This window comes from Fonsecaea nubica (assembly GCF_001646965.1).
Source record: "Fonsecaea nubica strain CBS 269.64 chromosome Unknown Scaff43, whole genome shotgun sequence".
In the NCBI taxonomy this organism is placed as follows: Eukaryota; Fungi; Ascomycota; class Eurotiomycetes; order Chaetothyriales; family Herpotrichiellaceae; genus Fonsecaea; species Fonsecaea nubica.
This window is the reverse complement of record NW_019173716.1, coordinates 111032-131569: the sequence shown is the minus strand read 5'-3', so window position 1 is coordinate 131569 and position 20538 is coordinate 111032. Positions and strand designations below refer to the sequence as shown.

The 20538-nt window shown below is 51.9% G+C and overlaps 5 protein-coding genes across 5 annotated transcripts; 2 read left to right on the top strand and 3 right to left on the bottom strand.

Annotated features, from left to right (window-relative positions):
• Positions 1-223: 223 nt before the first annotated feature.
• AYO20_06686 (hypothetical protein) lies at positions 224-3302 on the bottom strand (the record flags this gene model as incomplete). Its single annotated transcript, XM_022644975.1, has 3 exons — positions 224-2236; positions 2285-3224; positions 3271-3302. The coding sequence occupies 3 exons, from the start codon at positions 3300-3302 to the stop codon at positions 224-226; spliced, it is 2985 nt and encodes a 994-aa protein (XP_022499050.1).
• A 538-nt stretch (positions 3303-3840) lies between these two features.
• AYO20_06685 (hypothetical protein) lies at positions 3841-7395 on the top strand (the record flags this gene model as incomplete). The annotated part of the gene is made up of 2 exons (XM_022644974.1): positions 3841-6881; positions 7077-7395. The coding sequence occupies 2 exons, from the start codon at positions 3841-3843 to the stop codon at positions 7393-7395; spliced, it is 3360 nt and encodes a 1119-aa protein (XP_022499049.1).
• Positions 7396-8381: 986 nt separating this feature from the next.
• AYO20_06684 (hypothetical protein) lies at positions 8382-11033 on the bottom strand (the record flags this gene model as incomplete). Its single annotated transcript, XM_022644973.1, has 1 exon — positions 8382-11033. One exon carries the CDS (start codon positions 11031-11033, stop codon positions 8382-8384), a length of 2652 nt encoding a protein of 883 aa, XP_022499048.1.
• A 507-nt stretch (positions 11034-11540) lies between these two features.
• On the bottom strand, positions 11541-13189 carry AYO20_06683 (hypothetical protein; the record flags this gene model as incomplete). Its single annotated transcript, XM_022644972.1, has 2 exons — positions 11541-12974; positions 13043-13189. 2 exons carry the CDS (start codon positions 13187-13189, stop codon positions 11541-11543), a joined length of 1581 nt encoding a protein of 526 aa, XP_022499047.1.
• A 2040-nt stretch (positions 13190-15229) lies between these two features.
• AYO20_06682 (hypothetical protein) lies at positions 15230-17432 on the top strand (the record flags this gene model as incomplete). Its single annotated transcript, XM_022644971.1, has 4 exons — positions 15230-15265; positions 15406-15679; positions 15731-16968; positions 17178-17432. The coding sequence occupies 4 exons, from the start codon at positions 15230-15232 to the stop codon at positions 17430-17432; spliced, it is 1803 nt and encodes a 600-aa protein (XP_022499046.1).
• Positions 17433-20538: the final 3106 nt, after the last annotated feature.

Below are 20538 nucleotides of genomic sequence, written 5' to 3'. Positions count from 1 at the left end.
GCTTTTTTGGAATGATTATTTTAATGATTATTATTTATCATTTCTTCTTCTCTTTTCTTCCCCTCTCTTCTCTTCTTTCTTCTTTCTCTCCTTTTCATGTTTCAGAAAAAGAGAACAACGACGATACCTATCGCACGCACGCGCAAAGGTCCAGAGGCCAAAAAGCCAAAGACCCCCCACTCCCCAAAAAAAGGATGAGGGCTGGGAGCTGAAGTCCGCAGGCTCAAAGCACAAAGCCCAATTCGTCCCGGTTATCGTCGGTCAGGCGCGCCCACTCGAGCAGCAGGCGGAAAAAGTAAGACTCCATGTCCTCCTTCCGGAGCACCTTGCTCGCCCACTCGCGGCCCGCCTCGGCGATCATCTCGGCCTCTTTGACGTGCGGCTTCCACCAGATCTTGTGGCCGAACATGGTCCCGTTGACACCCCCAAAGTACGCCAGCGTGCTCCACACGCCGTGCAGGCGGAGGTCCTGCGGCACAAAGTGCAGCCAGGCCGTGAGACGCGAGTCGTACCATTCGCGGAACAGCGCCGTCTTGAAGGGCAGGGAGCGCGAGTGGAGAAAGGGCAGGAAGCGGCCGCTGAAGCCCGCCCCGTCGAGGTCGAACAGGAACCGATACCGCCAGTGCGCTTGGAAATCCGTGGGTCGCACGAGGTTGAATTCTCGCTCCTGGTCCGTGCAGTCTTTGCCGCCGCACCGGGCGATAAAATCCACAATGGCAATGTCGGTTTTCAGGCCCAGCTTCTTTACGTCGCCTCCTCGGATCGTCTGATACTGGTATTTGGAATGGTCTGCCGGGCTGGGAAGGAGGACAGTCGCGGCATCGTGGGGATGGTTGGTCAGATTGTTGGCCATGTGCACAAAGCGTTGGCGGGTCATTCCTCGCCAGGCGCCGCTGTTGGAGGAGACGCCCTCAGAGGTGGCGCCACGCCAGAACAGAACGTTTTCTTTCTCCCCGAACGGGGGGTCAGGGAATCCTGGGTGATAGCCTTCTTCTCCGGGTGTCCCTTTAGGCTCGCTGGGTGCATAGACGGCTTTGTCCATATAGTTCCAAGCCGAAGGGTACAGGATGTCGCTGTAGCCGTGCGGCTTTGACTGAGAGAAGACGGGCATGAGCTGGTAGCTCGTCTTGAATGCTGCAGGGGAGAGGTAGAAGCCGTGAAGTCGGGCCAGATCTGGCTGATGGCATACATCTGCTGCATCGGACCAATTGCCCACGAACTGACCCAGAGAATGTGGAGCCACGCAGCTCCCACAGAGGTGAGACTGGGATGCAAGGTGCGGCGACGCCCGTGCAAGCGAGGAAGGAGGGCAGCTTACTGAGCCGAAGGAATGGAAGCTGTTGCGCCACGAGTTGTCCCGAAATATCGTCTCCGTATATTCTTTTTCGGGCACTGGCAGCCAGCCTGACGCGCGATCGGCTGACCAACTTGAGCTACCACTCTTATCCTGTGCTCGGCCTTGTTCTTGGAAATACCTGAGCTGCTCATATGGCACGGCGACCCTAGATTCATCATTCAAGTTGAACGCCAAATCCATGTCGGGCAGATACCGTGCGAAGCTGTTAATGAGAACGGCGACACCCTCCAGCATCCATCGATGGGTTGGCAGTACGTTCTCTTGGACCTTTGCCTCTCCGTCGCGGATGGTAATCCCCGAAATCTCGTTCCATGGGTTAGACACCATCTTCCACGTCTGGCTTCGCAGATCAATCGGCAGGATCGCGCGGAAAGGCAGCAAATCATGATAGATCTGGTCGTATTCGTCCACTATCAGCACAGACCTGTTCCTCGCGTACTCGAACCAAGTGTCAAAGCCTGGAGGAGGGTTTCGGTTGTATCTGTGTTTATATTCTGCCACGGCCTCCGCGAGGGAGGAGGTACTCCCCACCGATTCAAGATACTTATTATGATGAAGCGTGGCGTCATACATGAGCATATCAATCGGGTGAAAGTGGACGTAGTCTTTCTTCAGCCAAGCGGGAAAGATGGCACCGCAAAGGATACAAAGCAGGAGGAGTTGCCGCGACGGTCGCATCACGTCTCTGATACCCAGTTCCTGCTGTATCCAACGATATGCCCATTGACCAATAAATATTAAGAAAAAGGATACCGTCGTCGCTGTGAACGGTATTTGAGGAAAAGGATTCCTGTGTGACCAAATAAACCCCAGAGCGGGTATCATAGTGATGGAAGCGGTCAGATACGTTGTCATGTCTAATGCGCCGTAAGTCATAATCTGCGGAAAGTCAGTATAGCTTTTGCGAATGAGTCCACTCCGACTTACACTGTGCAGAAGAGATATAGACAAAAGGCAGAAAAGAAGAACGTGATATCCCATGGCAAAGATTGTGCCTACATCCAGCGGTGGAAATACAAACAACAGCCAACGCCGGTACTCTGGTTTGAAAATGTACACACATATAGCCGTAATCGACCAGACGACAGACGTGGCAATCATGGTTGAGCTCCAGAGGACTACGCATCGTCGTCCTGAAAGACCCCTGCCATCAGATTTTGGGATAGTCTCGTAGGCAATGAGGACAAGGCAAAGGTCCAGCACCAGGGCAGAGACTTGCATTAGCGGGATTGTCTTCGAATCGCCGAGGGCAAGGGGACAGATATAGGTCGAGTTTGTTGAAGTCCATAGGCCGTGAGTGAGGTAACATCCGTAGGATACCATCAACATCCATAGGAGATACCGAGTTCGCGGTCTCAGAATATAGGTTCTAGCAGCTGCAGACAAGGACTCGTAAACCGAATTGTCGGGGTTTTCCTCATGCTGCAAGTCGATTGGGCGCTGACACCTAATACAATCATAGACTGCCACTAAGAATGGCAGAAACACTTCGACACTGGCGATGGTGCACTCCGTAGCCAGTGAAATGCGCCGGTACACCTCTATGCGCAAGGACAAGGCAGCAACTGCTAGGGCCAGTACCGATACGCGAACCTTGCCAGTGTGTTTGTATTGTGCGGATGTTGTTTCCAGGTATTCCAGCCTTCCGTTGGCTTCCTCCCCAAGCTCTTCCAAAGGCACCGCCGTATATTGGCCTTGTTTTTGCTTTGCATCTGGAGACGGGAACAACTGAGGTATTGCCCGACTGGCACTCGGTAAAGCGGACGAACAAGCCGTAAGCGCAAGGATCACAGTGTGAACGGGTCGGTCGAAAGCAGTCGAAAGCGGGACAAGGTGTGCTAGGGATGCTGCCAACAGCAATGATAGGCTGTCGCAGTCAGTATCTGCCAGTATACCAAGTGGCAAATGCTCACCAGAAGCACAGAATATCGAGTTTTGTCGCCATGATGACCGACCGCGCCCCTTGCGCCTAAACGAAATGTCAAAGGAAGAGACCCAAACAGATCTGTGTTGAGAGACTATATCGCATGGGCAATATTCCTCTATAGCACGACATCACGAACACAGCGCGCTCTAGTGAATGAGGATCATTGACTATTGCGCGGTTACAGCGATTTCTGATGCGCAAAAACAGTACGAGGTAATGGCAATCGGGCTGTGTTCAGGGTGTTAAACTCGAGACGAGGCTAGGGTGTCCGGTGTCTTGGGTGTCTTGGTGCTTGGGTCGCAAGGCTGTCGAGGATTGAGGATAGCCTTGCCCCCTTGCGCCTAAATTATTGGACCCCACGAGCCCACAGGTGCCATAGGTAGCCACAGGTAGCCACCCCACATTGTCTCCGATAGGAAACTGCGGCGAAATTTTTGGAGATGTTTCTGAACTTTTTCTTACCAGACAAATTCCCAGGACTGACGGGTGTCTAGTTGAGAATTCCACTCTCCCTACGTCAAAGCTTCGAGCGGAGGGGGGCCGGGAGAGATCCAAGATGCCTCGAAAAGCCATCGACTCCCGCATCCCAGCGCTGATCCGCAATGGCATTCAGGAAAAGAAGCGCAGTTTCATCGTCGTGGTGGGCGACCGAGCCAAAGATGTTATTGTTCACCTGCACTATATCATGTCCTCGGTCGATATCAAGCAGAATAGATCTGTCTTGTGGGCTTATAAAAAAGACCTCCTAGGTTTCACGTCCCACCGAAAAAAGCGGGAAGCCAAAATCAGGAAGGAAATCAAACGAGGCATTCGAGACCCGGACACTGAAGATCCTTTCGAGCTGTTCGTCACGTTGCACAATATTCGATATGTTTACTACAAAGAGACGGACAAGATCCTTGGTAACACATATGGCATGTGTATTCTTCAGGATTTCGAGGCCATAACACCGAATCTCCTCGCCAGAACTGTGGAAACGGTTGAAGGCGGCGGATTGGTTCTCCTCCTGCTGAAAGGAATGAAAAGTCTGAAGCAGCTATACACAATGTCTATGGATGTCCATTCGAGATATCGTACAGAAGCCCATGATGATGTGGTGGCCAGATTCAATGAGAGGTTCATTCTCTCTTTGGGAAATTGCGAGTCTTGCTTGGTGGTGGATGACGAGCTCAATGTTCTGCCCATATCCGGAGGAAAGAATGTTCAGCCTTTGCCCCCACCGAAAAGCGAGGCTGAACGTGTGCTGCCGAATCAGAAGGAGTTGAAGGAAATCAAAGACAGTTTGGCGGACAGCAGACCAGTCGGACCTCTGATTACTCTTGCCAAAACTGTCGATCAAGCGAAGGCTCTTCTTACCTTTGTCGATGCGATATCAGAGAAGACCCTCCGGAGTACTGTCACACTTACGGCGGCTCGAGGCCGAGGGAAATCAGCAGCTCTTGGAGTGGCCGTTGCTGCTGCGATAGCTCATGGCTACAGCAACATCTTCATCACCTCACCAAGTCCTGAAAATTTGAAGACATTGTTTGAATTCGTCATCAAAGGCTTCGACGCCCTAGAGTATATGGATCATGTCGACTATACGATTTTGCAATCAACAAATCCGGATTACAACAAAGCCATCGTACGGATCAACGTCCACCGGCAACATCGGCAAACCATCCAGTATATTCAACCTCAAGATGCCCATGTCCTCGGTCAAGCAGAACTGGTGGTCATCGATGAAGCAGCAGCAATTCCTTTGCCGCTGGTACGGAAATTGATGGGGCCTTATCTTGTCTTCATGGCATCCACCATCAATGGCTACGAGGGAACTGGCCGTTCGCTGTCGCTGAAACTCATCCAACAACTGCGAGAGCAGTCTAGGGGTGGACCTAGCACTAATGGAGACGATGTCGAGGTTGCAGACAAGGCGACAGGCAAGGCAGCCAAGGATGGCGCCAAAGTCTATACCGGCGGAAGGAGTTTGAGAGAGATCACGCTGTCAGAACCTATCCGTTACGCACCCGGAGATGGTGTTGAGAAATGGCTGAATCGGCTATTATGTCTCGACGCCACGTTGCCCAAGTCGAAGATGAATACCCAAGGGACGCCTCATCCGTCAACATGTGAATTGGTCCATGTCAACCGTGATACGCTTTTCTCCTTTCATCCTGTCTCCGAAAAGTTCCTGCAACAAATGATGGCGCTTTATGTTGCGTCGCATTACAAGAATTCTCCCAATGATCTTCAACTCATGTCTGACGCCCCAGCACATCAACTCTTTGTGCTGATCCCCCCGATATCTGAGAACGCAAACAAACTACCGGAGCCTTTGTGTGTCATCCAAGTCGCTCTCGAGGGTCGGATCAGCAAAAAGTCGGTTCTGAGCAGCTTGTCCCGTGGTCAGAGGGCAGGGGGCGACTTGATTCCCTGGCTGGTCAGTCAACAATTCCAGGACTCGGAATTTGCCGGACTGTCAGGTAGCCGCGTTGTTAGAATTGCTACGAACCCGGACTACCTGAATATGGGATATGGGTCACGGGCACTGGAGCTCCTGAGGGACTTTTACGAGGGCAAGTTCACCTCTTTGTCTGAGACGGACGAGACCACAATAGAGGATGCAGAGCACATGCCGCGCGTCACAGACGCCGAACTCGAAGAATCCAATCTGCTCGATGACAATATCAAAGTACGCGATATACACGAAATGCCGCCACTTTTCAGCAAGCTCTCCGAACGGCGACCCGACCGCTTAGACTATCTCGGTGTCTCGTTTGGCTTGACACAGCCACTCCATAAATTCTGGAAAAGACATTCCTTCGCACCCGTGTATCTGCGGCAAACGCCTAACGAATTGACGGGCGAGCATTCCTGCGTCATGCTCCGGCCTCTTTCGACAAGCACAACCACAGATAACTCGTGGCTGGCGGCTTATGCGCAAGATTTCCACAAACGTTTCCTTACTCTGCTGTCCTATCAATTCCGCACCTTTCCTTCGGTCCAAGGACTATCTATTTCGGAGTCCGCCTCGCGAGCCACCAGATCTGGCCCTGACGAGTCATCCTCGACGAATGTGAAACCTCTCACCAAAGCCGATCTTGACGCCCACTTCTCGCCTTTTGATCTTGCCCGTCTTGAGTCATACGCCAACAACCTGCTTGATTACCACGTCATCCTCGACCTGCTACCTGCCCTCGCTTACCTCTATTTTACTGGCCGCCTCAAGCTCCCACCTTGCAACGTCAGTCTGTCTGGAGTGCAGCAGAGCATACTACTGGCAATCGGATTGCAGAGGAAGGACCTCAGTGACGTGGAAAAGGAGCTGAACTTGCCGAGCAACCAGCTGTTAGCTATGTTTGTGAAGGTGGTCAGGAAGATCAGCACGGCATTGAGGGCAGTTTTGAGTAGCGAGGTGGAGGCGAGCTTGAGCGAGAAGAAAGAGATCGAAACGAATAGCAAGGTGGCAATCAACTCAAACCCCAGCGGTGGCAGGGTACACATTGCACCCCTGGGCCCTGCGAATGGTGATGACGGTGGGGAAGACGATGAGGAAGAAGTCGACCCAGAAATGCGAGAGAAACAAAGGGCAATGATCGATGCGTTGCCGCTTGACAAGTGAGTCTCTTTCAGTCTCTTGCCGCATACACACAGCAACTCAATCCTATCCGCTATCTACCCAATCCTCATGTGCTTGTTCTTTCCCATTTTCCCCCTACGCAGCCCCTTCCTGAAACCCAATGTCAAGACAACCGATGACGAGACACGAGAGAGATGTACACTCTGAACTAATAAGACTTTCGATCGGTGCAGGTACGAAATCTCCACCACCAGCGCCGCAGACGACCGGGCCTGGGAGCAAGCCGAACGACAGGTCCGCGAAGCCGGCAACAGCACCGTCGTGAGCGTCAAAAGTGCCGGTGGAAAAGTGAAAAAGCGGAAGATTGACGATTCGGAAGGTGACGGTGGAGAAGGAGACGAAGACGCCGCCGCTCGAGGTGGTGATCACAACAGGGAGAAGAGGCGGAAAGACAAGAAAGGAGGCCGGATAGAGGGGAGCGGAGGAGGGAAGAAGAAGACAGGAAAGACAAAGGACAAGGACAAGGATAAGGAGAGAAGGAGAAAAGCATGATTGATTCCCTCCTCTCACGTCGACCTTGCTTTTGTGCTGGAGAGAGGATCTATCTCGCTCGTCATGTATGGGCGTTTTGACAGGGGTTCGAGACTAGGACTAGGACCAGGATCCGGACAAGAGCATCTTCTTTGAGAAAAAGAGCCATTAATCGAACGCAAGGCTAACGTAACACCAAACTGCGAGGTCAGGTCGAACTCGAGACTCAAGACTCAAGTGTCAACCTTGTCACAAACATTATCACAATGCTTGACTTTTAATTCTTGGCTCTTGCCTCCGTCATCTTTTTCGGGTATACCTAGTACCCAGTAGAGAGAGGGAATGGAGAAAATTGCATCGTATCGTAGCTAGCTAACTAGGTAGCTTAGATTCCCTTTCGACGTCGACTGATCTCATGATGAAGAAGACGGCGACATCACAGCAAGCAAGCAACCAAGCAACCAAGCACAAAAGCAAGAAACCCAAGGCTCGTCCGGTCTCAGTCTTAGTCTCGTCCCAAGCAAGTGCCACGTCAATTCAATATGCATCATCATCATCATAATCATCCTATTTCCCAATGTCGTGTGTGCAAAATTGTGACTTGCACGGTATACTAGAACCAGAACGAGGTCCCGGTCCCGGTACCCAACCCGCCTCCCTTGTCACCTTTCTCCATCTTCACAAAAAATAAGCAAGCCCCGCGTGTGAGAAAAGTCAAAAAAGAGGTGGATTGTGTGTGTGTGTGTGTGTGTGTGTGTGTTCCACGAACAAAAGGGCGGCAAAGGCGGCCGAGCAGCCTGAAAGCTTTTCTTTCGTTTGCCACCAGGATGAGTGTCGCTGACATGACATGACACCCTTCGATCATAATGAGTAAGTGAGTGGGTCGTTGATGGGGAATTGACGCCACCACCATCACCACCAATTCTGCAGCAGACACAAATCATCCATCATCATCATCATCATCTGGCCGTTGAGCACAATCTGCACGAGAATGACACAGCACTGTATCAGTCTGAAGGGAAGTAGTAATCATCTTCAAGTTTGTATGATCTCTTTGAGACGGCGCTTCGCTTCGGTCGGTTTGAGGTCGACTGTTGGGAATTGGCGTGCGCAACAGCTGGCAGCTCCACGGTAAAGCGCACTCGTCTCTGCTTGTCTGTCTTTTGTTTCTTGTTCTTGTCTCGTGCACCTGCCATACTCGTGGGTTTGATGACTGAGCTGGTGTCCGTGCCAGTGGCAGCACCGGCTGGCGAGTCGGAGACTTTTCGTTGCATGCGATTCTTCAACTTCAATATCACGACGGGCTTCTTGTTTTGTGGTGCCGGGGTAGGCAGATCTTCCTTGTCTTTTGCATCTCGAAGTGGAAATATCTCCTTCTCCGTGACAGGGTATGTGCCGTCACCCTGGTAGAACCATTCGAATCCCTCCGGCTCGCTTCCATTCTCCAGATCCCAGACACCATGGACAACCGGTGTCCTTCCAGGATCGTTTGGATCGGCAACAACCTCATACCGGCCGAAGATGTTCTCCTCGCGATTCTCAACTGAAGACTCTATGTACATCTCCAGAGCTTCTTTAAACGACTTTCGCTGAGACAAGGTCGATTCAGCTGTGAAGCGGAATCTGAATCCTTTTGGATGACAGAAGACTCTCTTGGTCGTGAAATCGTCTGGTCTGAAATGTCGCGGGATGTGAAGCCTGACTCGGCCGTCATGACGTGTTTCTCTGCTTGCTATCTCAAAAGGGCTGCCACAAGAAATGCGCGCCTCGTCCTTGTTATTTGGTGTAACGGCTTTATGACTGTTGCGGTTCACCTGCTCCTCATCCACCATGGGAATAGGGTGGTCCACAACTCCTCTCTCATGATCCGTCTTTGGCTTCTTCGTGGGTGGTAATGCAGTCTCTTCATCGGTGATATCGAGACGGTGCTTTGCGGCGTTGTCGGACGACACTCGACTCACATCTTGCGTCGTCGGTGAACCAGCTATAGATGTAGCAGAGGTACTAATAGCGTCCGAAAAGTGCTCGGTGCGGGCGTTGCTCCTATCATCACTTCTTGTGCTGGCAATTTGCTCGGCCGTCGGAAAAGGGGCGCGGCTCATAAGCGTCTCTTTTTGGTCCAGTATCTTCAGCTCCAGGTTCCGGATCTGTGTACGCAGATCAACGTTTCCATCTTGCTCAATAGCCAGCTCCGCGATCTTGGACAATCTGAGCCACTCTTGCACGTTTGGCTGCATATCCCACAGAATGTGCTTGCACTCGCCGAAAGCTCTCGACGTACCCACAGGCGAGGCTTCTGTGAAAAGATGGTCTCGAGAAACCCCAGAGTACTCGAAACTAGAGGCGATGGAAGAAACATCAGTCGCATCAAGAACCCCCCTGATCAGGCGAATAAGTACCTCGAGTGGCCTCACTAGGCTTTCATCCTTAGTTGTCGCAGGCACACCATCCGCTGATCCTTCACGACTGGTCGAAGAATTAGACGCGGTCGAATCTCCTGGCGAAGGGGTTTCCTCGTCAAGTTCCAACGCCAGAGCCACAAATAGATCATGACGTTCTTGCTCTTCGTCAATACGTCGTTTGGTGTTTTCCTTCTGCCTGACAGTGTTGAAGTCATTGTAGTATTTCTGAAGCAGCTTGAGGTTATCGCGGGTCTTTAGCACCTCGTACAGGCAATAAACCATGAGATCTCGTCCCATAGGGTTTAGTCGTGTCACATCCACGATCTGGTGCCAATCCTTGGGCTGGATTTTCCCCCCATAGTCCTCGAGGACTTTGTCCAGAAGTTCCTCGACAGCTCCCAAAGAGTCTTTTGCAGCTGCCCGTCTTCGTAGCTTACTTTCAGAAATACCAACTTCTTCGAGTTCACCAGCTGTGACTGCCCAAGCTGGACCGTGTTTGTGGCTCGCAACCAAGACGGGCATTTTGGTCGGACTTATATCTCTTTTTGAGCGAGGTTTTCCGCGCGGCAATCTAGCGGGGATTTCGTCTTCATGCTGTACAGAGCGCTTGCTGGAAACTTGAGGTGCTCCGCCCTTTGTGGGGGTGGTACCAGGATTGTAGCCCAAACGCAATGCCTCGTACCAGGCTTTTGATAAAACATCAAAAACATGATCGAGGACTTCCTTCCGTCTCTGGTCGTCTCGAATTCTTGTTCCCCATTCCGCCCAGTCTTTCACGTGCTCCATAACCTGTGTACAGAAGGGAAGATTGCTATCAGGCAGAAGGGCTGATCGATCAAACCGTCGTCGGTGCTGCGATCGGGACCCGGATGGCATTAGAGCTGGAGGGAACTGGTACCTCACGGGTTCCTGTGTAGGGTCGTCGATGTTCTGGGTGGATACGAATGGTGGGATCTCGAAGCAACCAGACTGAAGATCCTTTCTGATCGCAGCGCGGGAGTTCTTATAAGTTGTACCCATCGTCTCAATCTGGGGCTTAGTGATTCGGGGCTGTTCAGTGATGGTGGCGACAAGATTGGGAACTGCTGAATCATCTCGATCTGGGGCCGACGACGTGTCAGTCATCCCGGCACTTGTTTTGGCTTCATCGACCTCTTCTCGGATGATTCCGACTTCGATAACGCATCTTTGCTCAGGATGGACATCTGTTCCGACCCTTACACCACGATTCTGCGAGGACTGTGTCGGTGACTGCATGGCTGTGCTTGCAGGCTGCGAGTCGGTCTCCATTCCCTGAGGTAGAGCGTCAGCTGGTGGTGCGGCAAGATGGTAACATCCAATATATCGAGGGCAAGAGAATGACTAGAGCCGATAATTCAAAGCCAAAATTCGCAATGAATCATACCAGAAATCAAGGGGAAGTTGAGAGGAGCGACTGGCGGCAGCAAGGGGGCAGATAGCAGTAGGAGCTTAGGGCACGCTTGGACGTTGAAGGGAAGAATGAAAGTCGTTCAAACCCATTTCAAACGAGTGAGTATTTGAAGAGAATGGTAAGTGAAAGATGAAAGAATGGAGGAGAAACTTGGGAAGAGATCGAGGTAAGAGAACAATGAGAGAAGAGAGCGATGTCGAATGACAACATTTGTGATTTAGCAGCTCGATGAGATTCACTAGGACGTGCGATTCAGAGAAATCATGACGCGCAACTTGAGCGTAGTTGACCTGAGATATACCAGAAAAGTGAAAGTCTTTTTGGTTTCACCATCAGAGCTCATCATGCTCTGCGCTCGGGCTCTCTTCAGGCTCAGGTTCTGGGGCAGCAGCACTGATAACAGTGTTAGTAGCCTCGGGCTCTGGACTCTGTTCTGGCTCAGGGTCGGCAAGATCTTCACTATCATCGGCTGTCTCGATGGGCTCAGTGGCCTTCATCGTCTCTGGGGGTTCAGGATCCGAAAAGTTCTCTGTCGATGCTCCAAAGCCATCGGGCAAGGCTGACCTGGAACCTTCGCCGAGTTTGATGGCATCAACGAAGTTTTCCAAGTCAAGGACGTCATAAGAACTACTCGAGTATCGTCGCCACCAACCTCTCTTCATGTTCATTGCAATGATTTCGATCCGCCCCTCTTGTCCAAGGCCCAGGCCATTTCTGATCAGGGTTGCAGCTTGGTTTTCAGCAGGTACAGCATAAGTGGGTATCGTACTGGCCTTGCGCATGTTGTGCTTGTGATTGATTTCCGCAAATGCCGCCAATGCCGATGTTGCTGGTTCAGACGGCGGATCTTGCGGATCGGCAAGGAGCACCAGAATGCAGTTGCCGCTTCTTGGCATCATACAAGCAGCCTCTACCTCTGCCTCGGTTGAGAGAGTGGGAATCGGCGTGATAGCCTCTGGAACAATCATTGGCTTTTCGTCCACTTCGACAATCGGTAGAGAGGACTCAGTAGAAGTGTCATCGTCAAGTACGATGGTGCTAGAGCCCTTGAGATGCTCTTCGAAGTCGGAGGATTTATGGGCCGCTGACGCTCTGGAGAATGCGGCCGAAGCTGATGATGATGGCTTGGACTTTTTGCCTGTAGACTTGGCTGGCTTTGTGTTCTTCGGTGCTGGGTCGGGGTTTGGAGGAGCAACCTGGCTGAAAAAGTTTACCAAAGAGTCTCTATTGATCTCGCCGTCGTACGGAACAGGAGTCGCGCCATGGGAAGGGATCAGTCGAATCGCAGGAAATTCGACGACGCCATACTTCTCAGCGGTAGCCTTGTCCCGGACCTGGGCGAAGGCGATGCTGCCGAGGAAATCGATGGCCAAACTCTTGACCAAGGGACTGGTTGTACCTTTATCCGTGAATACAAGAGCTTTTGCCGGAACATCTTCGGCGTTCAACCACTTGTCCAACGTGTCACCCGACAGTCTTTTGACATGATTTGGAATTTTGTCCTTGACCGCATCCACAATGCCCTTTGTAGACCTGGGACCCATATAGTCCTCGACAATAGGACGACCTGGCTTTGAACCCGGTCTGACGAGCTTTAACGTTGGAAAGCCTTGAATACCCATCTGACCACAGAAAGGCTTGTTGGCATCATCATCGCAGTCGACGGCCGCGACCTTGGCTAGGCCAGCTAGGTTGTTTGCCGCCTTCTCGTATGCAGGTTTGAGGTTTTGGCAATGGCCACACCATGGGGCGTAGAACTCGACAATCTGACAATGAGGGTCAATCAGTTGAGCTTCGGCCAGTGGATTGGGAGGCAAGGGCGGGGGATTCGTACAGAGGTATGGTTGGATTGTGCAATCAGAGAGTCGTATGTCTTTGCTGTGACTTGAAGCACTGGAGATGACTTGCTGTAAAGAGCATGTACATTGATCAGGCAGGTCAACGCGAGGACCAGCAACGTGAGCGGCGTTGATGTAGGCATTTCGGGAGGTGTTGGAAGGCAAAAGAGAGCGCGCTAGTGTATCTCACGGAACCAGGTGGTGGTGTAGAAACCTGTGTCCCATAGATGAGGGCATTGAGGTGATTGTAGGATATTGTGAGGTGAAAAGTGGTTGCGAACACTGTGGCATGAAGTGAAAAAAGCGCAGGGCAGCGTAGGACAAGCAAGGGCGGCGATGACGGTTTTGCCGCTCCCCTCACCTCACTTCACCCTGCTTGCCTCGCTTCAGCACTAGTCACCAGCATTCGGCCCAAGTTCTGAAAATATGTATTACTCGGTACTCCATGTTGTGGGATGAAGCGCATCATCATTCTCTAATCTTTTGGGAGAAAGGTCGACGTACGCTGTCACTAAACTCTTTTTTCGTCCTCCGTACCCTACGAATTGAAGTGTCCCTAGTTACTCTCCGGTCCCCATTCTGGCTACTCGATCCTGTCCCCGAGGCAAATCACAATCTCCCTGGCCTCGTGCGCTTCCGATTGCCCTCACCTACCTACGAGATGCCGGACCTTTTCTTAGGCCCGTTGTCCACTACGTGCCGCCGTGGGTATGCCAACCTTAGGTTTCAGTATGTTGTCGAACATCCACAGATAGGGCAAACTGGACTTCGGAATCCGGAAGATCAAGAGGGCACAGCCTTGATGACGCCAAGTACTCGGCACATGGTGTAGCTACAAGTACGAGTCTGTGAAGAGCAAAGAGATGGACCCCAAGAAAGAGTATGCGCCTTGTACGAGAAGGGTCATTCCAAAAGAGCCCCCATAGGCTATCTAGTACTCGGTAGTCCTCCATAGAAACCCTAGGAGCCTGAGGAGCGTTAGGGGCCATCTCAGACCAGCCTAGGTAGGCATGAATATGTAATAATTCTAGGCCCTGGCACCAACTGGTCCACTGGTCCCCCTTGCAGCGTCCCGCTTCCTCCATCCTCCTGGGGATCCCCATTTCGTTAGAGCTTAGCGCAATGCCCAGCATCAACTCGTATTGCTCTGGCCATGTCGATGTTACGGTACCAATCTGTACGGGGGTGTTGTCGTTGATTCAAAATCCCGAAACCTGGCAACTTGGCTTTGCACATCAGACACCCTGTGGGCTTTGAGAAGACATCTATGGCCTATATTCTCAGCCCAATGAATTCAAGAGGAATTACACTGTACGAGGTCTTGGAAATGTGTAAGCATGCATCATCTGGCATCGATTGTGTTCGCTTGATCAAAACCCCATTTGCACCCAGGTACATGTTCTCGATGTGTAGGGAGAGTCGTGGGTCCCCCAGGGTTCCGCTCTCACTCTCTTCCTTGTTCCCTGTCCGGCACATCCTCCTCCATCGGTCATCAAGCCCCGAGTATCGAGGAGGGATAGGTCGATGCACAGAGCCAGTCGAGACGACAAAGGATTCCCAAATCCCAAAGCTTAAACACGATGAGGGTTAGTCAAAGAAAGGAATAGAGCAGTAGAGAGTGAAAACCCATGTCTTTTGCCATCATCTACAAGAGCAATCTTTACAGCCCAAAGAGGACAACGGGTAGCGGGTACACAAGCCAAAAGTAGCCAAAAGCACCTGGAAGATCAGATCGGCAACTCCCCCAGGGTTTCTGTTGGTTATTAGTCGCGCCGGGCGATAGCGAGTGACTAGTGGGTTCAATGGCCCTCAGTGGCCTCCGTGCCCCCCAGTGACCCCCCAGTTGCCCCCAGGTGCCGACCAACTCCTGATCGAGTACAAGTACCTCGCACCCTAGGTGTCTGGGTAGCTGGGTAGGGCTCATGGGTGGCACTTGGGTGGCACTTCGGTGGCTCTAGGTGACTCTGGGTCCCTTTGGTGGCTCTAATTGTAATTATTATCGCACTAGCCCGACAGGCTCAAGGCACAATTCATTCTGTTGAACTGCGGAACTTCCCTTTCCACCTCTCCCACCTCTGCAACCTCTGACCAACAAGTTATATTGTCGCGTCCGTGCACTCGGTGTCCATTTCTCCCCCTCTTGCAACTCTTCGACAACTTCCACGACATCCTGCTATGGCACTATGGCTCAAGGGCGCGCGAAACGACCACATCAGAAGGTGAAAACGGGGTGTATGACCTGTAGGGTATGTAGACCCCCAATTTCGCCTCACCGGACGATGCGTGGTTCACCACTTCGGCTCCCACCGACTGATACTGGGTGGTCTTGATTACATTCTAACTCTTCTGGTGCGAACAGAAACGTCGAATAAAATGTGACGAGGGGAAACCTGCCTGTCGACAATGTACCGACTCTTTGCGCAAATGCGAAGGCTATCAACCTCCGCAGACATGGTTGTTCAAACCTCGAAAGGCGTCTGAAGTCAAAGACACCACCACCAACAAGAACAACACGACGCCCATGGCCATTGTTCAATTTATTTCTCCTCTTACACCTATTGGCGATTCCGAGGATAGACGTTCTTTTCAATTTTGGGTCGAACAAGCCGCTCCCATCTTTTCCTCTTACTTTGGTACGTCCCCATCACCGCCAGTCTTGCTTTGAGACTCATTTCTATCACCAGGTCACTCTTTCTGGGCTGAGCTGTTGCCAAAAATTGGTGTTGCTCAACCTGCTGTCAAGCACATGCTGCTTGCTACCTCATCTGTCGTCGAGGCGTCCGCCCTTGAAGGTGTCCCTCTCGAAAAGAACTCGGTGTATCAGACCCATTACACCAAGGCTATCCAAGCCACCTGCTCGTCTCCCCAGATCGAGAGCGTTTTGATGGCTTGTCTGTTATTCGCCTGTTGCGAATTCATGAAAGGTTCAGTCCTACCTGGACTACGGCACATACAGGCAGGCCTGAACATTATCGATGAATGGGCCAAATCTACCCGAACCTCAGACTTTCAGCTTTCGTCTGGCGCAAAGCTGATCATTCAAGCCATAGCCCCCATCTTTCTAGCCTACATTGACAAAGCGCCCACATACGGCATGGCCGATCTTCCCATCAACGAGTGCGCCTGTACCACGCTCATCAACAGCAGCGCGGAATTGCCGTGGGTCGACCATTTCACCATCATCCACAGAGCCCATCATGCATTGGATGGTATTGGCCACCATATTGCAAGAATGATGGACTACAGAAGATCTCAGTGGAGACCATCCCCACCGGATCAAGTGGAAATGTTGCTGGAGTCGTGGCGGACGCACTTTGAAACGTTCGAGTCGAGTCGGAACGATGCTCAGAGGCAACGATACGGTCTGGCCCTGCAGCTGCTCCGAGTTCACTACACCATGCTGTTGGTGATGCTTCGAGTGTCGTCGAGCAAGCAGGAGAGCGTCTACGAACAATACACGGAGGAATTCAAGTGGATTGTGGACAAGTACGACGCTTTTGCCGAGATTTGGGCCAGGGACGAGTCGACCAAGTTCTTCTCCGGCCTGGGAAATCTCGAGTACCACATGGGATATATTCCCCCTCTATTTCTCACGGCTACCAAATGCCGGGATCCAGGCACCCGTCTGGCGGCCTTGAAACACCTCAACGGTCTGCGTGTGGTTGAGAACAACTGGACCAGTTGCACGGCATACTTGATTGCCAGGAAGATTATCAAGATTGAAAACACTCGGTCTATCAACAACAAACGGGCTGGTCTCAAAGATGAGCGCGACCTCATCCGGCCGGTGGAAGCATTCATCACCGACAAACGAAGTACACAAGCAGGTCTCAACTACCTGGCGTTCCCCTATGAATCGAGTCCGACTTTGCAGGATACCTTGGATCTACAGAGTTGTCCCTTCGGCCCCTCGGCGCAGTGGGTAAGTACATTGCTCCCAATCTTTAGTGGCCCCAAACTAAATGACCTGTAGCCATTGTGCAGAATCATCCGCATCGGAGGATTTCAAGGAGGAGGTGTCAGACCCCTCTCTACAGGGTGCTCCTGTGGGATTGCGCCGTCGAAGGATGCCTTGATCTTTCGACCCAAGACAAAAGTGTGAATAGGCATATCTTTTGAACTGTTCAACAGTATTTTACAGGCAAAGGCTTGCGAAAGTCAGCATTCTTTCGCGGACCTCTTGCGCGACGGACCAACCACTTCTCAGCCACAGGCAGCCGGAAGATGTGTGGAACATGGCCTGCTGCGCCCCTAACATTCGCCTTCGAAGATGCGTCGCCACACACTATGAAATCAGTTGTTGGCTGGGGGCAGAACGCTGAACTTCCGGTCGATTCCATTATTGGTGGTCCGAGATATAAATGGGATGTTCTATTCCAAGTCTAAGACACACAGTCCTTACCGCCTGAGATTGACATGCATTGGCAACGCCTGTGGGTAGCCTGGCGAGCGTGGGCCACAAAGTACACGGCATAAACGCTTTCCCGAGGTTCCTGCTCCCTCTGCACTTGCAACAACCCTGGATTGCCTGCTGAAACCCCTTTCGTACAGTGGTTGGGCAAGTAGACCTCAAATTTGTCTTTGGTCTTTTGAGTGGAACCGCGAATCCGCGATTACTTCGGCAGGCGAGAGGCAGTGAAACCACTCGGTAAGGAGGCAGGGGTGGTGATGTGGAGAGACATGGAGGCGGTGATATGTGAGCCTGCAAACGCAAGATAGGGCAAGAGCGCGCAGGGCCTCGTCACGCTGGGGATGGTCGGTTGAAACCGGATATCGGGGGTATCAGGGGCACCCAAGGGGGGTGAAGATGATGAGATAATATGGACAGAGGCAGTGAGAGAGACAACAAGGGACAGGCATGGGCATCCTTCCCGTCGCCAGGGTATAGGCAGAAGCAGGGATGTTTCTGGCCTTGTGATCTGCGATCTGTGACCTTTGGCCAATATGTCCTGGGGACAAGTCCAAGAGTACATGTGAAAGGCCACCACAGGAGCCTTTGTGGAGAGTGAAGAGTGAAGAGTGGCTGTATAAGACGATGATTATAGCGTAATCACTTTAAATTCCCCCACGGTAGCGAGTGTACTACCAGTAGTAGTAGACATTCAGTCCCAGCCCAGTCCTGTCCTGTCCTTGGGAATGGTCATCTCGCTCGATCCGCTCGATATGCTGGCTGGTTTGCTGGCTGGGGGGGTGGTGGTGGTGGTGGTGGTAGAGTGAGATGACCACTTTCCTTCGCGAACCTACCAACCAATCAATCAATCAATCAATCACCAATCCATAGACAGGCAGGACAAGATACAGATGACAGATGACAGGTGAAAAGGTCAAGACAGGACAAGACAAGACAAGGAGAAGGAAAAGGAAAAGGTCAAGGATGTCGATCCCAACGCGAGTGACTGCCCGTCTGGACGTAGTCGAGAAACATCACCAGCACCAAGACAAGCACGGGGGGGTCGTGATGATGGATGGATCCTTGGGACGGATCGAGGGCTGGATAGTTGGGTGGGAGAGAGGGATGATCTGATATTCAACCCTGCGAGAATGAGAATTCACTGCTACTGCTACTGCCACTCTATTCTGCTGTCATTCTTGTCCTTGACCTCGTGACTTCGTAGAAGATAGGGCTCCCCTTTTTCCCCGTGACGGTGGTTCGGGGCATGCCGACAGACAATCTATTTCACTTCTGTTCATTGGTGTTTGATTTTGTTAATGTTGACAACGATGATGACAGATCTGGGGGTTGATGACAGAGACAGAGACAGCAACGTGGACGGGGGGCGGTGGCGGCGGCGGCGGCGGCAATCAAGTGATACTATCGACTATCGACTAGGTATCCAGTACTCCGTACCGAGTAGTCATTGTTTGTCACGAGATGAGGTCAACTCTTCGACTTGGATCTAGACCTTGACATGGCCCTGGACATTGGACCTGGACATTGATCGATGCCAAAGCTGAGACGATCAAAGGCACGGGACCGGAACAGGGGGTTTTGCCACACACACACTCACGCCGTGTACCTCGTGCTCGGTATTGACATACGTATGTATGTACTAGTGAAACACATTCTGAGCATACGTGGTGCTCTGTACTTCTCCTCCACACCTTACTCGTATTACCTTTGAGTATTACGATTCATTGGTAAACATAAGGTATGCACATAGACACCTGGCAGTGATGAACCTACCTAGTCACCAGGTATCCCGTATCAGGCATGTCCTGGTATCAAACTGGAACTTTTGTTTCCCTTCCGCCGGAGAACTCGCTCCAGCAAAATAATGAATGCGAGTGATGGTGTGCCGCTACGAAAAACGACTCGTCCCTCCCCCCTTCCGCTTCCCCTTCCTCGTCCTGCCTCCGGCATCTCAATCGCGCCCTAACGGGTGACTAGGCAAGCTAGGGTAAGTCGTAGGATGTTTGAGTTGCTGGGGGGGGGCTGCAAAAGGTACGAGGTAAATGAATGCCTATTTGGACCTACGTCGGACAGTTAGTACGCGGTAGGGCTGACGGGGTCGTAGGGCTAGTTTTGAGGCCAGGCAGAGGCGCGTTTGCGTTGGTGTACCTAGTGCCACAGTGCCGAGGGGGGGCCCTTTTGGATAGTCAAGGCACTGGCATTGGTGCAGATATCAGGTACGAGGTACAGATACCGAGTACACAGACAGGCACAGGTGACAGGTGACAGATGGCAGATGGCGGGTGACAGATGATGGGGCAGTACATGTGCATGTACAGAAGAGAAGGTACTCACTCCGCACTACTGTTGTTAGTAGTACGTGGGAATAGCGGTCCGCGCGCCAAGGCACCACCTACATTGGCAATCTACCTACCTACTCGTCGTGATATGTGCAGTAATTAATACTCCCTTGTCCGGTCCTCAGTAATTAGAGTCGACGTAAGGTTCAAAAAGGGAAAGGGCTCTAACCTTTTCGATACTCCGCACCCAAGAATAATACTCAATACTCAGTATTCGTATCGGTAGGTACTAGGTATCATTGCGCTAGCTAACTAACTACTCGTATCAATGTACTCGGTACATTATCCATCCCTACGAGGTACTCGGCACATAGGTACATACATGCGCGACACCGGCGCCAGTGCCAGTGTCGGCGCCTTACAGGGCCACGATCCCACATCCCACAGCTACGGCGCCACGGCGCCACAGCCCACGGGGTGAGTGACAAATACCGAGTACTTGTCCCCGTACCTCGTAGTGTGTGCGCGCGAGTGAGCCTTGTACCGAAGGGGGCAAAGGTCCAGGGAGTCCCTGATTGGTTGGTTGGGTGGTTAGTGAGAGGAGAGAATGGCAGACCGGACCAAAGAGCAAAGGACCAAAGGATGGAGTAGATAGATATCGTGCTACGAGCAACGAGCAGAGTTACAGAGTATGCACCTCGACTAGGTAGGTAGGTACTATTACTCGGCACAATTATAATCAGGTTGGTACGTAGGTCGGTAGATCCCTCCGATTCTTCACTTCTTACTAACATCCTCACGC